Below are 15275 nucleotides of genomic sequence, written 5' to 3'. Positions count from 1 at the left end.
GTGAATTTGTCCATCTAATTCCACCAGGACACGCCACGAACCCTCGTCCAAGTAATTTAATAAGATCCCTAAGAAGTCTCGGGGCTTCCACCTTTCGACAGAATCCTTTGTCCATCGAAAAGCATTAAATCATTTCGGAAAAGGGTTGATTTTGATTTGCCTTTCGAGTGCATAAAATGATCAAAATGCCATAAGTCAAGAGCCCAAGCACCGAGTCTCTCGAGAGTGTCCAACAATTGTCACCTCAATTAACCGACTCATTATTGAGTCAAGTGCGCAGGCGGCGGTCCGAAAATGTCGAGGGCGAGTTACTGAGTAACTGAAAATAATGAAAGTAATGGAAAATGCTACAGCCCTTTCGCGGCCTGCGACAACAATGGGCATAATGATAATGGGTTCTGGAAATACCGAATGAAAAAATGGGGAAACACAAGTCAAAGGTCAGCTTAGTCGGCGGGCTTCCGCTCGGAATATCTCGCAAATTAAATATTTACGCTGTCGCCGGCAGCAAGCTGCGCTGCGGGACAGGCAGCAGCTACACAGCAGCATCTAATTTACAAATGCTCCCAAGTGGCAAATCATTATTCACAAAGATGCCCAGAGATATTCCAGGTTCTCTTGTTTACCATTGTTATAAAAAAGGGAAGCGAAATGGGGCCACAACGCGCAAAAGTTTTCCCCTTTTTCGAGACCCAGAACCAGACCCATAATGCCGATGGAAAAGGGCCGCGAAATCAGTACCGCGCACAGCGGAGACTGGCGAATAAAATATAATTTTTCAAGTTTAACAAAGAACACCACCTGCGGCCTCGCGGCAGACTGATGATTCTCGCATTCTCGCATTTCCCCGCCAATTTTTGGGTAATTCCAGCCCCGGACGGACGGATTCCGTCTTCTGCCGCATCATCTTCACTTTTCCGGAGAAGTGGGCGGCTTTATTTGTCAGGCCGTCCTGTTGACAGCGGGGTCAGTCGCAAAGGAGCCAATAAAACGGCTTGAGTAATGGTCGGAAGATTTTTCAGCACGTCAGCGTAATAAAGTTGTCCATGGACAGTTGGCACAATAGGTCATTAGCCTGATTTTGGCCGGGAAATGGATACCTCTCAGGTTGTGGGGGCTAAAATGTTTAGATTGTTTTGTGGTTTGGCCTTGGTTTCGTTGGTATTCCTTTGATTTAGCTGCCTTTGGAAACTGGTAAGCAAAATATAGGTGTAGTATATAAGTTCTATACACAGTTGCGATAGATGATTGGCTACTAAAAAATATATAAGGCTTATATATAATTTGGATTTTGTAAATACATTTTTTATCATTTAATTTCACATAAAATCCGACGTTGTATACAACATACATGGTTCGAATTAGGTATTAGTAGTTGCATCTATTTTACCTGTGCTCAGACCCCTTCCCCTATCCAAATTCCACCCTTTGAACTAAAGTTTAGCCTCAATTTCCACAACAAAAAACTAACTTTGCGGGGGCCGCATTCTTTTCCACCACAAGTTACCCCCACTTTCATTGGCCACATTGCAAAAATAATTTCTGACGACCACAAAAAATGGAGGCAACGCAGGAAAAATAAGAGGAAATTATGTCCACACATATTCGTAGCCCGCCAAAGGCAGCAGCTGTTCATGGCTTTGACAAGCCACGCGTGTCACCACCAAGTCCCCAGCAAGCCACTCCCACTTTCCAGCCCCATTCACGCATTTCCCCAACCGACGTCTTTAATAAAAATTAAATAAATTCCGCCAGCCACTTTGCACTTTGGTGCTGTTGTTCCAACGGCTGCACATTGGTCCTGGTCGTTGCCTGTGGCGTAAGGATTATGAAAAACAAGCGGATTAGTGGCCAACCTCTCCTGACCAGGTTCCTGGTACCAGGGTGTCAGGGGTTCAGGGGTTCAGGGGTGCCCGGTTCAGGCTCATAAACGAAGTGTAAAAATCGCAATAAACTGACGAGTTTTATGCATGACGCCAAAGTTTTTAATAAAGACGAAAGTAAAAGCTCGACGCGAAAACGCTAAGTGGGGAAACTCAAGTTAACGATTTTCCTAATAAAAAAGCGCATTAATGAATGGTGGGCAAGGGGGATGGGTGGTTAGGTAGCAAAAGGACCTTCAGAATGTGCGTGCAGCAGTTTGAGAGGCATCTCATTCGCCCCGGCAAACAGAAGCTGCCTCCGTCATTAAAAACGTTAATTCCAATTTGAGGCTCAAGAGCAAGTGGTAACCGCAAGGCAGCGGAGGATTAAGACAGGACGAGGATGGGGGACATCTCGAGGACATCAGCCGCATAAATTGCCGACTGACTCGGCGGCGGAGGCGCTACAAACTGTTGCCCGTTTTAAATGAAATTGCGAAAATTCATTTTAAATTGGATTTTATTTAATTTGACTGCGGCAAGAAAGCTTTACGCCCGAAGGAGATTTTCCGAGGAAGGTGTGAGTCCCGTCCCCGTGTCTGTGTCGCCTGCCAATCTAATTTGTGTGAACGGTCGGAGGGGCGGGAAAATCAGGATGAGGACGACAACCTTCTGGCCCGTTGGCCACAGGTAAAATTAATCTATTTTACTTGACGTGGCCGCAATGTCGCGTATAATTTTATGCGATCTGGTGCCCTCCGTTCGTCACCCACCGTTCCCCATTGAAGTCTGCACAGGAAAAAAGAACTACAGATTCTGTAGCACACCATCTTAAAAAAGGATATTGTCATAATTTTTTAAAATTCAATACTTGTATACTATATTCACCAAAAAAATTTAAAATACAAATGTGTCTTATTTTAAAAAACGTGAATTTCAATTTGTTTTGAATTTTTTACTTCAGCAAATATATATTATGTTTTTATTACTTCCTGAATATTGGGTAATCTTTTGTCCCTGTGTATATGCGTGTATTTTTCTGCTTGGCCAAGATTATGCTTTTGTTTGATGTACTTAAGCAGAAAGCGCCAGCGGATCTCTGGCCGGGCTGCTGTCCTGGGTACCATTTATTTACCACAAAGCGTTCGTACCCCTCCTCAGGGAAAAGCCCCATGGCGCCCCAGAACCCTGACCCTTGGAGCTTTGTCTGCTCTTGAGGCTTCCCTACCCTGCATGCAGATTAGCCGGCCTTCCACTCAAATGTACACAAAACTCGGGCGTTTTGGGCCAGCTTTGCTTTATGTTTTGTTTGTGAATTCCAAATTGCATATATTCCGGAGGAGGAGAAGGCCGAGGAGCCATGGCTATAACCTTGTTTACTTTTGACCGCGTGCTCAGGCTGCCGAGCAGTTTCTCACTGGTCAGGGTCACCATCTTCAAATTGTTTGCTCGAATTTCGCAGATATCTGTTTGTGGCAAATAATCTGCGAGGAAAGCTGGCAATGTTTGAGAGATGCAATCCGATATTAGTTATTAGTCGTAACGCAAATATGTTGAGAATGTTCAGGCAGGGAAATACACACGTCCTGGGCTCAAGGCCATACCTAAATGTAGAAGGAAATGCTTTAGGGAATGTTTAGACTGAGCAAAATATTTGGGCTATGCCTTTTCAAAGATCATATATACGGATGTATATGTAAATTTGGGACACAAACATTTTAACAGTCTGAATTCAGCTTTGGGCCATGTTGTGATTATACAACTCTAAACTATTGGCAAGGAACGCCAATTTTATATAATTTAACAAGCATACATAATAAAGACCAATTTATAAAGCGATTCATAAAAAGATAACACAGAAATTTGAAGCATTATTGAGTATTGTATATCTGGTTGTCAAATCAACAGACTTTTGTTTTCTACTCTTTTTTTTAACTTTTCGTTACTTGGGATTGCTATCCCAAAGTATTTTCCTATCTTTATCACTTACTGTCTCAGTAAAAACGCAATAGTAAAGCATACGATGGCTCTAAAGTAAATAGCCCCACCGGGAAACATGAATATTTCCCTCATCCAGCTGTCTGTAAAATCTACAAGTAATTATCAAGTTTTAATGCCCTGCCATTTGCAAAAGCTGCATCGATGGCGAGAAGAGCTCACCCTGACCTTAATTGCGGCACCCGCTTTATTAGCTGAACCCAACCACTCCCTCGGAGCTGTGAACCTGCACCACCTGACCCACCTCCATTGCCACCTGTACTGCGTGCCCCCTTTCTTATCTGCGAAAGTTCAGCGGTTGCAAAGTGGCATAAACAAGATCGCTTGCCACTTGAGAAGTGTGCGCCATTCGTTTGCCATGGGGGCAACATTAAAAAGGCAAAATGTGGCTTTTATGACCTCGAACGGGGGGATGGGGCGGGTGCCTCGTTACCTGCCCGGACCACTACAACTACGCCAGTTGCCGTTAAAACTTTTCACTTTCATTATTTTTAATATTTTCTGCTCATCCAAGCTGCTCCGACCACGGCTCCTGTTCATGTGGCTGCAGGGTTCCGAGGTTGACACCATGTCCGCTACATTAAAAAACGGAAAAGGGAGAATGGAGCCCGAAAATGAAACTTTTATTACCTGCCTTATTGTTTTGCCATAAAATTAATGATTATTATGGCAATCGCATGGCCACCACAAGCGTCCATTAAACTGGCGACCCACCGAGGGTCAGTTCCAAGTAGATTCCCCATTTTCTGCGAGGCGTTTGGAATGCCATAAAAACCAAAAATTAAATACACTCGCCATGGTAAACAAAAAGCAGTGGCGCGCTGCGTTGGCGGTAATAACAAAGATAAAAGGGCAACGGCGAAATAAAGTTAAGGAAATTAAATAAAATAAATTCCCGTTTCGCAATGTCATTAATGTTAATGCATTTTGGGATGACAGAAGGAGGAAGCCTCATAGTGGCCAGCCGATGTGGAGGGGAATGGGGCGGATTTTCGCCCTTAAATGCTCCTATCGATTTTCGCTCTATGACAATTTGATGGCCAACAGGAGTTGTGCCTGTTAATGAGTTAAGCCGACTACTTTAAGGGATCCCAGTACTCAACTGTAAATTAGGAGAATTTCTGATGGCCCTTCTGTCTTGACAAGTGGAATTGGAGGCTTTTCCCAGAAAATCGCATTGGCCTCATTCATTAGTGGCCACAGATGCCCCTCGTTTGCTTGCCAATCCTTTCGAAAGGTCTGTACTTCCACAAATCTACCACTGCCGTCATGAAATTTAAAGGAAATTTTACCTTTGGAACGTGTCTTTCCCAGGAATCGTTAGAAAAGTCGGATGAATGTGTGTCACCCGGCCACACATAGATCAGATTAAAAACAAATAATAACAATGCCAGCTCAAAGCAGTTGGCAGAACCAAAACCTCTGCACACTGAAGAAAAAATTGGGGCTTAGCTAGTCTACCACAATGGTTTGACACTTAAAATTCAGAACTTTTATTAAATCATGCTTTGGTACTTTTGGTTTAAAACTACTATTCGAATTCAGAATTGTTAATTAATATAAAATGTTAATATTCTTAAAGTTATTCTTGTGTATAGGAAATACATTTTAAATTTATTAAAATTGCATAGCAAATAATAACTCAAATAAATACTGATAAATCTATTTGAGAAAAGCCTTCCCGATTTTCATCTTAGATATCGGAATTTAATATATACATGGGATGCTGTTGAACCAAGATTTTTTTTTAAACATTGGGGATACATTCCCAATTTTTTTCCGTGTATACTGAGCCCCATCCGATTCATAAATGAGCGCAAGGCCAAAAGAGAGAAGGCTTCTGGCATTTGAATGGCCCAAATTTGGGAATAGAGGGAGAAAATCAGTAAATTGCACAAGTGCACACACAGAGGGAGATCTGCCAATGGGGAAAGTCGAACGATAAGAGCCAAATCGAAAACCAATTTACCAGGATCGAAAATAAGCCTCGGCCAGAAAGAGGAAAATGCAAAAAAAGGAAAGGGAGGGAAAGGGGCATCCTAAAAAACCAGAAAACAAATTAAAACGCAAACTTTGCGTTCAAATCAAAAAGTTGTTACGGCCAAAAGACAATCACAAAGTTGACGTTGACTCGGGCTCTTCTCGAATCATTACGAACTCCTCCCGAAAGATTACACAATTTCAGCAAATTAATCTATTTATAACGACATTCGAGGCCGGGCATAAAAATAAGCCTATTTACCGAAAAACTTTTTTCGCTTATTTTCTGGCGGGGTGAGGAGACCTTTTCAAGCAAAAACAGGCAAAATGCCATGGGAGAAAGTTCCTCCTTCGACGAGCCTGTACTGAAATCTTTTTCGATTTTACAGATTCAGCCCGGTCTGCCCGCAGAGATTGCCGGACATCCACAACGAGACGGCGGCCCTGGAACGAATGCCCAAGGGCAGGCTGGAGTATCTGAAGCGCCTGCTGCCCTATCTGCAGAATCAATCAGAGGACTGCCTCTATCTAAATATTTATGTGCCCATACAAGGTGAGTGCGGGGAAAAGGGGCTTCGGCTAACACCAAATAAGTGTGCTATAATTTTTGCTTTATTTTTTATTTTTTGCACCCAGCTAAAACCAAGAAAAATGACATGACCATGCCGGGGGACTGAGTCTTGTTTATTTAGCACTTTGCAAGGCATTTGAATAAATTGGCAGTGGGCTGGTTTGGGGTAACTCGCTTCAATTTTTCTTCCCTCCGTTAATCCCTAAGGCCAGCGGCAGAAAAGGGTCAGCCTTGGTGAAGTTTTAAAATCTCTCTTTTTTATTTTTTCGCTTGGGTTTTCGTTTTTTTGGCGCCTTTGCTGCACGCAAATGGACAAATGTTTGGGCATTTTTCAAATTCCCAAAGAAAAAATACGCTAAGCTGAAAAGAAGGTCCAAGGCCCCGAATGCAAAGTGGCCAAATGTATGCCTAAAAGTACGTCTGGTCCTGTCTGGAGAAAATCCAGAACGATTTGGCACATTTGTCTGCAGCTGATTTGCTTTTTGAGCTCTTCGAGGGTGAGGGTGGTTTGGGATCCATTAAAATACAATTTTGTTAAATTAAAAAAAGGTTTAGTTATGTTTGTAATATAAAGTCGCTAAATTTATATTTGATTAAAAAGAAGTATATATTACAGAAGACAAGTATGTGGAATGTTTTAAAGGTAAAAAATGGGTGAATGTATGGGAGTTTCCACAAAAATGTCTATTTTATGAGCTTACAAGTGTGCAGAGAATAAAGGAAATGCGCCTTTCTGAATGAATTTATTGTACTTCTGAGCTTAAATTATAGTGTTGCATACTTTAGAGAACTGTTAGCTTGGCTTAATCAAATTAAATATACTCACTGAAAAATATCCCGGTGACTGGCAACACTTTAGGAATGTTTTAAATATATTATTCAGTGCAAATTCAGATTCCCCTATTTATCGACCCATCTGGAGGTCTGTCCGTCAGTCTGCCAGTCAATTTCAGTTGGCCACTAGGAAATGCAACGGCAGCGAACGCAAGCGGAGACGCCGCCGTTCGACAGGGTAGTAAATTACATTTTAATTAAAACCCGAAGGAGCATTGGCCGTGGGGAATCCGGACGTGTAACTGGGGCTTAATGGGAACCATCAGCGGCAGTCAGTTATCCCAGCTAACTGAGCCAACTCAGGCAACTCTGGCAACTCAAACAGCGCGGCACCTGTCAGCCCAGGAGTCGAAGAAGTGCACTGCGAATCGAAGTAAATTTGATTGTCTATCAGCGCGTTAAGAGCTAAATTTAATATACTGTTCGGCGGCAATAGAGTTTCAGCCGCAGAGCGACTGTCTTTCAGTCTGTCAGCCAGATCCTCGGCAAGACAGTCGTCCATCATTCGGGAGACAGTTGCCTTGATTTCGCCGCCGGCTTTCAATTAACTTACAGTTTGCCGGGGCGTATACTTAATGTATTTGCCGAGTTCCCCTCTTCCAACCGAATGACATTTAGATAAATTTCCATGGCTTTTTGACATTTGTAATTGCGATGTAACTCGAAAGCTTATTTATTTAGCATAATCAAATACAACAGTATCCATGACTTGTCTAATAAAATTTCGTCTGATTAGCTGTTTGAGGAGATTTGTTAGATTCGAGTGATTTAATCACTTGGATACAAATATTATTTATATTTAAGTTTCGGAAATGTTACTAATTTACCAAATAATGTTAGGACTAAACTACTATTTAGTTTATATGAAATTCCTTCCAAGTCGTGTCATATAGTCCCATATATAAACTCATATTTCTCCGAAATTGCCGTAACCTCTATTGAAATGTCGTTTAACCCAACATACCCTTGCATTAGGAGTGTCCAATTAGATGAATTTATGTTGTTATAACAACGGTACACTTTTTTGGGCTAGCTGATAAGGAAAATGTCGCCTTGTCTCAGCATGAAAAATGAAGAAAAGTAAATACCTATAGAATAAACAATGATTCGCTCAAGTATGAAAGAATTTACATTTCACCTGCAATTTGTCTTCGACAGCAGATGGCAGAAAGGTCTCTGCCGATGAAGGCGTTCCAACTTCGCTGAGTTGCAAGAGTTTTCATTTTTCTCATTTATTTTCTTTGGGAAATTATGATAAATTGCTTGGGCCCGAAACTTGAGACGCGGTCCTAAATTGAATTGGAAATTGTGTACTTTCTTCGAGTGCAATGTTCATCCTCAAGGGCAGCTAATTGAACGAGCAATTTGTTGAGGGCCAGAGCCAGTAAAAGGGAAAATTAAATGTCTGGTTTTGATAATTGGATAAGCAGTACCCGAAACACAGGAAAACTTTTTGCACACGGCAAGGGCACCAAAGATAAGGACATATTTACAGGGGATAACAACCTCAACCGATCCGAGACCTTGAGCATTTCGTAATAAATCGTTTGAAACGGAGAAAGGAAAGGAAAGAAAGAATATGTAAATTTTTGACAGTTTAACTTAATGAGCTGAGGCCCACGTTTTTTGTCTGGGTTGCTCAACTGTCAGACGGGCACCTAGATGCATAAATCATTATTAATTTGTGTTGGTTCATGTCGAAGTGAGTTGCCAGATAGGCAAGAAAAGCGATCCGAGGCAGGTCTGAATTTATAATCGTTTATAATCAGTGATGGGAAATAAACGCTAGATTCGATTGGTCAATTTGGAATACCCAAAGCAGTGCAATTTATAGCAAACACCTAAGACTACACAGAGAGAATTCTGACGTTCTGATATGAGTTAAAAATGTAGTTAATAATAGAACGACATTTTTGAAGGTGAAAATGTTTTCATTGTATATGTCAACAACTTAACTATTAGTCAAGTCAGTAGTGTGTTCTTATTAAAAAGTTTGTAAGTAAACTCAATTTAACTTTTCTCTTCTCACCATTTTGTTCTAGCATTGATAGCATTGCAATGCATTGATACCAAAATGAAGTTACAATGTTTTTAAGAACGAATGTTCTCAATTCAAGAACAATGGACTTAAACATTTCTCTCTGTATATGAATCAAAAAATTTAAAGTCCGGAAACTTATATTCGCCAAAAGGAATATAATTCAATAAATCAAAACTATATTTTCAAACTAATTTTAAAATCCGAAGCAATTTATTAAAAGGCCATTATAGTGTATTGTTATTATGTAGTTACTTTAATAATCTGAGTTTATTTTATGATTTAATATACAATTATTAAAAGTTCAGAACTCAATATTCCTATTTTTCCATCACTGATTCTATTATCCCCGCTCAAATATTCAAATCCGTTAAGGTGATTTTGTTCCAAGGCTGGATGTCAAAGGAATGAAAGATTGTTTAGCGCTTTTGTTGCTAAGGCGAGCCCCACTTAATGTCCGAATATGTATGAATTTTCTGCGTAGAAAGTGAAAAATATACTTTTATTATCCTACCACACACAGAAACTGGCGCACACATAAGCACATAAATCTCTTGTGCCTTTTTTTGTAGTCTACTTTTTGAGCTCCGTTTACGGGATTCGGGGGCCGGAATTCGGGACTCTGGACTCGGACGGATATGCAGCTAGTTTAATCTACTTGGACATGACAATAAAATTTATATCATCTTAGCTTTCCTCTCTTTTTGGGCTGCTGCTTAGTGAAGTCCTTTCTCGCCTCTGTGGCTTTTATTTGCTCCTTGATATTGCCTGCGTCTTGCTCTTGGCCTCGCGCTTCATTTTGGCCACTTTCTCATCTCATCTCGTCTCATTTTATTTTATTTGCTGCCTTTTTATGGCATTATTGTTGTTGCCGTGTCCGTCGGCGTTTTCTTTTAAGTCCTGCGTTGTTGCCGCCGAAGAAAAGCGTAGAAGGAAAATGTATAAAAATAAAAAAATAAACATACAAATGCCACATTAAGCATGATTTGCCGCTTTTCCAGGCAAAGTCCATTGGGCTTTTTATTCCCCAAAAACCCAGCCCCTTTGGGCCCTCATCTGGCTTTGCTCGTTCGTGTGTAGATTTCAAGTTTATCAGCTGTTTGAATGTTGGCCATATTTTGTGCTTAACCGACTTTTGTTTGCCCAATGAGAAATGGACCTCTATCCCCCATACCCGGAGTGGTGAAAAATTAATGTCATAATTTCTAATCTTCAGCATTTCCATGTGATTAACCTCTCCAAGCCTCACTTAATGGCGCATTATGAGAGGGCTTTGTTGCCCATTGACCAATTGATATATGTATGCCAATGACTTTCTAGACCTTTTTATGTTTGAAAGAAAGAAGCGTAGAAGCACGAAACCGATGCATCTATATTTTCCATAAATCCATGCCGGCATTGTGGTTGAATTCGTAATGAAATTTTTCCTTTGTGTCTTTGGTTTCGGCTGAATCCAATAAGCCAATCGAGTTTGGCGAAAGGTTATTTGATTGCGTGAGCCAGAAAATAAACAAATATATTTCATGAGCATTGCATGCTGGCAAAGTGGTTCTTGAAATTGATATAGGCCATCGAAAAAGGGTTTCTCTTGAAAAGTACCTCAAAGCGAAGTTTTGCTATATTTGTCAATAAATACAGGGTAGTAGGTATTTACCTGAATAAAATTAATTAAATGGCCAACTTTAACAGTTATTCCTTCTTAATATACACAAAATTTGCGGAAAAAAATGTCAACTACTCCAGATTGAAAACAAAACAATTTGCTTTACATTTTTTATTGTCAGACTCGATTTAAATTGATATGACTAATAAGGATTTCTTTCAAACTTAAATCTTAGTATTGTTTAAAGCAGTTATAATTATTTGTCAAAATATAAAATTTAAACAAAAAAATATTTATTTTTCCCTTTCAAAAATGTTGGCTTAATTTTCAAACCAGTTAAAACCCTTTTCACTGAAAATGCTAAACACCGAGAAAATATTATCCTCTGTAGACCAGATTTAGGAGCACGTTTAGTTTAGTTTAAAAATTCTGCCTAATGGGAATTAAAATACATAAGCAAAAATACATGTATAAATTAAAGAAACATATTTGAAAGCTACCTCTTTTCAGTGTAACAATTTCGGTTTGATTATAACCAATCCCTTTCTTATCCCCTAACTCATTCGAATCGGGGGATCCAAACCCATTGAAAATACATTATTAATGAGACCAGGGGCGTGGCAGGGGTGGGTAAATTGATGTGTGCCCCAATGCGTGCGGCATTCAACACGCAAACGGCGGCGCAAGTCAGTCATTGCGAAAGCGGAACCGGAAATCGAAACGAGGGCCGCCTGGTGCGTGTTTCTGGTCACACACGGAAATGAAGTTCTCCTTAACTTTTTTCGAATGAGTGCCAATACGAGAGTTATGTATATGAACGACCAAAAATAGAAGCAAGGCACCATTCTTTCGTACAGTACTATTAGAGTTAACACACTGCCAAAGGAAAAGAATCTGCAGAACAGAATAAAAGGAAGGAAAAACAAGTAAACTTTTTACTTTGTCCTCTCCCCGCAAACTTTTCACAGCAGATATTGCAGCTGGGTGAGATTGTCAGTTCTGTGGGGGCAAAATGAGTCAGACAAAGACCAGAATGAGGTTACTTTGCTCATTTTCTCATGCCAGACACAATTGCCAAACGCAGCGAGGGGGCGTAGGAAACGGAAAATTTCGAAATTACATTTATTATTTCCCCAGCCCCTGCGTGCCATTTAGTGTCAAGTTCGCAAAGTTTTTCATCAGCATTTGCATGTTTTAAAGCATTGACTTGATTTGTCAGTGCGAAGCAAGCGGACTCATGAAATTTTAATCTTTACTTTTCAATGCGTAAATTTTAAAGTTACTGATACATTTTTTGTTGGAGACAGGGTGCTTATGTACTCAAGTCGCAGACAAAACAGCAGAGAACTGGAAACAAACTTTTGAAATTCTAATTAAATAGGCAATTTAGATGCATACTTAATAAGATTCAAGAGAACTTACAGCTGAATTTGTTTTGTTTGGGACTTAAAAACTTAGCTTTTTGCCTGCGTTTTAATTTAGGTTACTTGCCTAATACGGGAAAAAGATCATTAAAATACAAAATAGTTGCAAATTAGTTTAAAATTTCACCAGCAAATAAAAATAGTAAGTAAATTGGACCCTCCACCAAGTCAGTTTTTCAAATACTATTTTCTATGCAACTCTTTCAAGTCCCAACATTTCAATCGCTTTCCAATTAGTAATAAGTAACAATCCCTGCATCCAGTCAGCCTGCAATCAGAGCTGGAACTATCCCCACAAATCGATTCCCATCAGGGGTTCCCAGTACATAAGTACATACATCAAATCGCTCATTTTGCGTAACTCCTTTCCTCGAGACAGATAGTCACTCCTCCGTGGGGATTGTGTCTGCGTTTGTGTTGCTGATTGTATTTGCTGCTTGCGATTGCAATTTCCTAGGCTTTGCCAACACACAAACATACAAGTATCTACAATAACTCTGGAATAACTACCTACAAGTGACGATGGAAAGCCATAAATATGAGCAGAAAAAGCGGCTGGCAGAAAAAGGGCGTCGGAAACTTTTGTCAACTTTGTGTTATAAACGAAGCGCTTGACTACATATTGACTTTAACTGAAAGCGTTTACGTTGATTGTATATGTGAGCATATTTATGTGGGGCTCCGTGTGTTATTACACTGAGAACATGATATAAGAACATTGTTTTCGGACTTTATTTCCTGGATCCATTATTAAGGTTAAAACTATTTTTAGATGCTTTCCGGAATACACATCCTTCTAAAAACAATAATCAAAAAGAAGATGTGGATTGTTTATTGGCTTACTGTTAATTCAAGTTCTTTATTTAAAGCCTTTACATCTTGTCATTGATAAAGATACAATACGTTATAAGAGTTGTTCAATTTATGCATTTTTTGTTCACTTATTTATTGTTTAATTTTATTTTCTCTGTGTAGCTGTGTGTTTGTCTTTTTGGCTGTGTGAACGAGGAGCGCTATCAATAAATCTACAATATGTATGAAAAGCAAAGTCTCTGCTGATGGCCGCCATTTGTGTATATGTATGTTCGTAGATGTGCGCGTGTGTGTGACATTTCCCCACTTTCTTCTGTCTTTCACTGTTATGAAACAATGTCGCATGACACTTTTGACATTTTTTCATATTTTTCGGAAATATTATTATACTCTTTTCCATGGCGATTTTTAAGCACGGTGACCGTGGTGTAGAGGGTTGAATTTTTTTCGCGAGAGTGAAAAAATGGAGAAAAGAGTTCCTTTCAGCTTGCATAAAACATGCAAATATATTTCAGAACATGGTCAAAAATGGAGTCGCTAAAAGCTAAAGAAGCTCTAAATTATAAGTTAGATTTTTATATAGTGATTGCCCGGTATCTCAAAGTTGTGACTTTCGACCATAGTGTTTCATAACTAAAATTAATATGAAGTTTAATTTAAGTAATTTGTAATGTAATTTGTACTTTTGCTGTTTCTAACTAATTACGATTTGTATGTTATTTTACGACTTTCTATAAAAAAAATTCATATCCTTCGCAAAATCATCGCCAATATTTTGACTCTTTCATTTTGTAGGGAACTTTATTATCGAAGACCGGTTTGATGCCATTCTGTGCTTTTATTTATATTCCCTTTTTTATACAAATTTAAATATTCAATATTGACACGGAAAATTGCGCTTTTAAAGAGCCTGCCTTATTTTTAACTCCGTTCGAAAATGCCTGGCCGCCATCCAAAAACCACCTTGTGAAATATGTATTTTTGTTTTATCAACCCTGGGCTACCCACACACACTCATCGACACACACAACCAGGCACACACACTGTGGCAGCCCGGAACACTCAAAGCCAAAGTATAAAATATGCATGAAAAATTTGTCACATCTCGGCGAAATGGTCAAAGAGAGTTCACCTTTTCAATGGCCACTTGACCCTCGAAAGTGAGCCATATACATATAGTAAGAACCCAAGGCATTGAATTTAAATTGCGCATTAAATGTGACCAACAGAATTTGGCCATTTCGGTGTGTACGGTCATTTTCCAAGAAATTGATAAGTCAAAGTTCATAATTGGCTTCGTCCGCCTCCACCTCTTTTTGGTTTCGGCTGGTCAGTTTGGCAGGCTGCCCCAAAATAAAAAGGAAGACTTTTCCAGAGTGAGTGAAGTGTGTGTGCGGGCAAATTGAAATGGAAAATGAGCCACACTAAAGCAAATAGGAACTTGCAAATGGCACAAAGTCCGTCGAAGAAAGGCGGAAAGTAACTTTCATTGCATGCACCTGAAGCATTTCCCCCAAGACATTTCCACGATTTTCTATTTATTTCCCTGTGTTTGTGCACTTAGCGTGTCACAGGCTAATTACAGGGCGTTATACTGACTGCCGTTTTGCATGCTAGCAGTGCATTAGACACATAGCCACGAATTTGTAGCGGCATGTCTGCAAACACAGAAGAGTATCGGCCTTTGGCCTCTGCCGACCGGATAAATGAACAGTTGACTTATGCATTTTGGGGTATTGCTTAATATGTGTAGCAAAAAAATTACCTAAGACTTCCTGCCCGCTTTGCATTGCCAACTGCACGCAAACTAATCTCGGTTTTAGTGCAAACAAAATTGCAATTTGATAGTTTTGCGGGTAATCAAAGAAGGAAGTGCCAGGAATTGCCACCTTTGTAGGTTGTAGAGCAAAAGTTTTTCGGATTGTATGCCTTCAAAACATTTATTTTGTGATTTACATTAATTTGTACCTTACTTAGTTCTAGGCCCGAAAAAAGTAAAGGTAATTTAAAAATTATTTGAAATATTACATATTAAACAAATTCATGATGTAAAGTAATAACTATTTTCGAAACTTCTTATAATGAATTTTCTCATGAATTAAAATTGCCAATTCATAGTTTTGAGGGTATTCAAAAACAGTAGGGCTAGGTC

General features: G+C 39.6%; 2 protein-coding genes across 2 annotated transcripts in view; both read left to right on the top strand.

The window, feature by feature from the left end:
* Rtnl2 overlaps positions 1 to 15275 on the top strand; it is a 184042-nt gene that overhangs the window by 82452 nt on the left and 86315 nt on the right. The window lies entirely within an intron of this gene.
* The window catches only part of Nlg3 (Neuroligin 3), a 79693-nt gene that overhangs the window by 41499 nt on the left and 22919 nt on the right, over positions 1 to 15275 (top strand). The window contains exon 4 of the mRNA XM_036819185.3: positions 6230 to 6393. Within this exon, the coding sequence (XP_036675080.3) occupies positions 6230 to 6393 (164 nt within the window). The remainder of the gene's footprint in view (positions 1 to 6229; positions 6394 to 15275) is intronic.

Source organism: Drosophila suzukii, chromosome 3 (genome assembly GCF_043229965.1).
Source record: "Drosophila suzukii chromosome 3, CBGP_Dsuzu_IsoJpt1.0, whole genome shotgun sequence".
In the NCBI taxonomy this organism is placed as follows: domain Eukaryota; kingdom Metazoa; phylum Arthropoda; class Insecta; order Diptera; family Drosophilidae; genus Drosophila; species Drosophila suzukii.
This window is presented reverse-complemented; position numbering and strand designations above follow the sequence as displayed.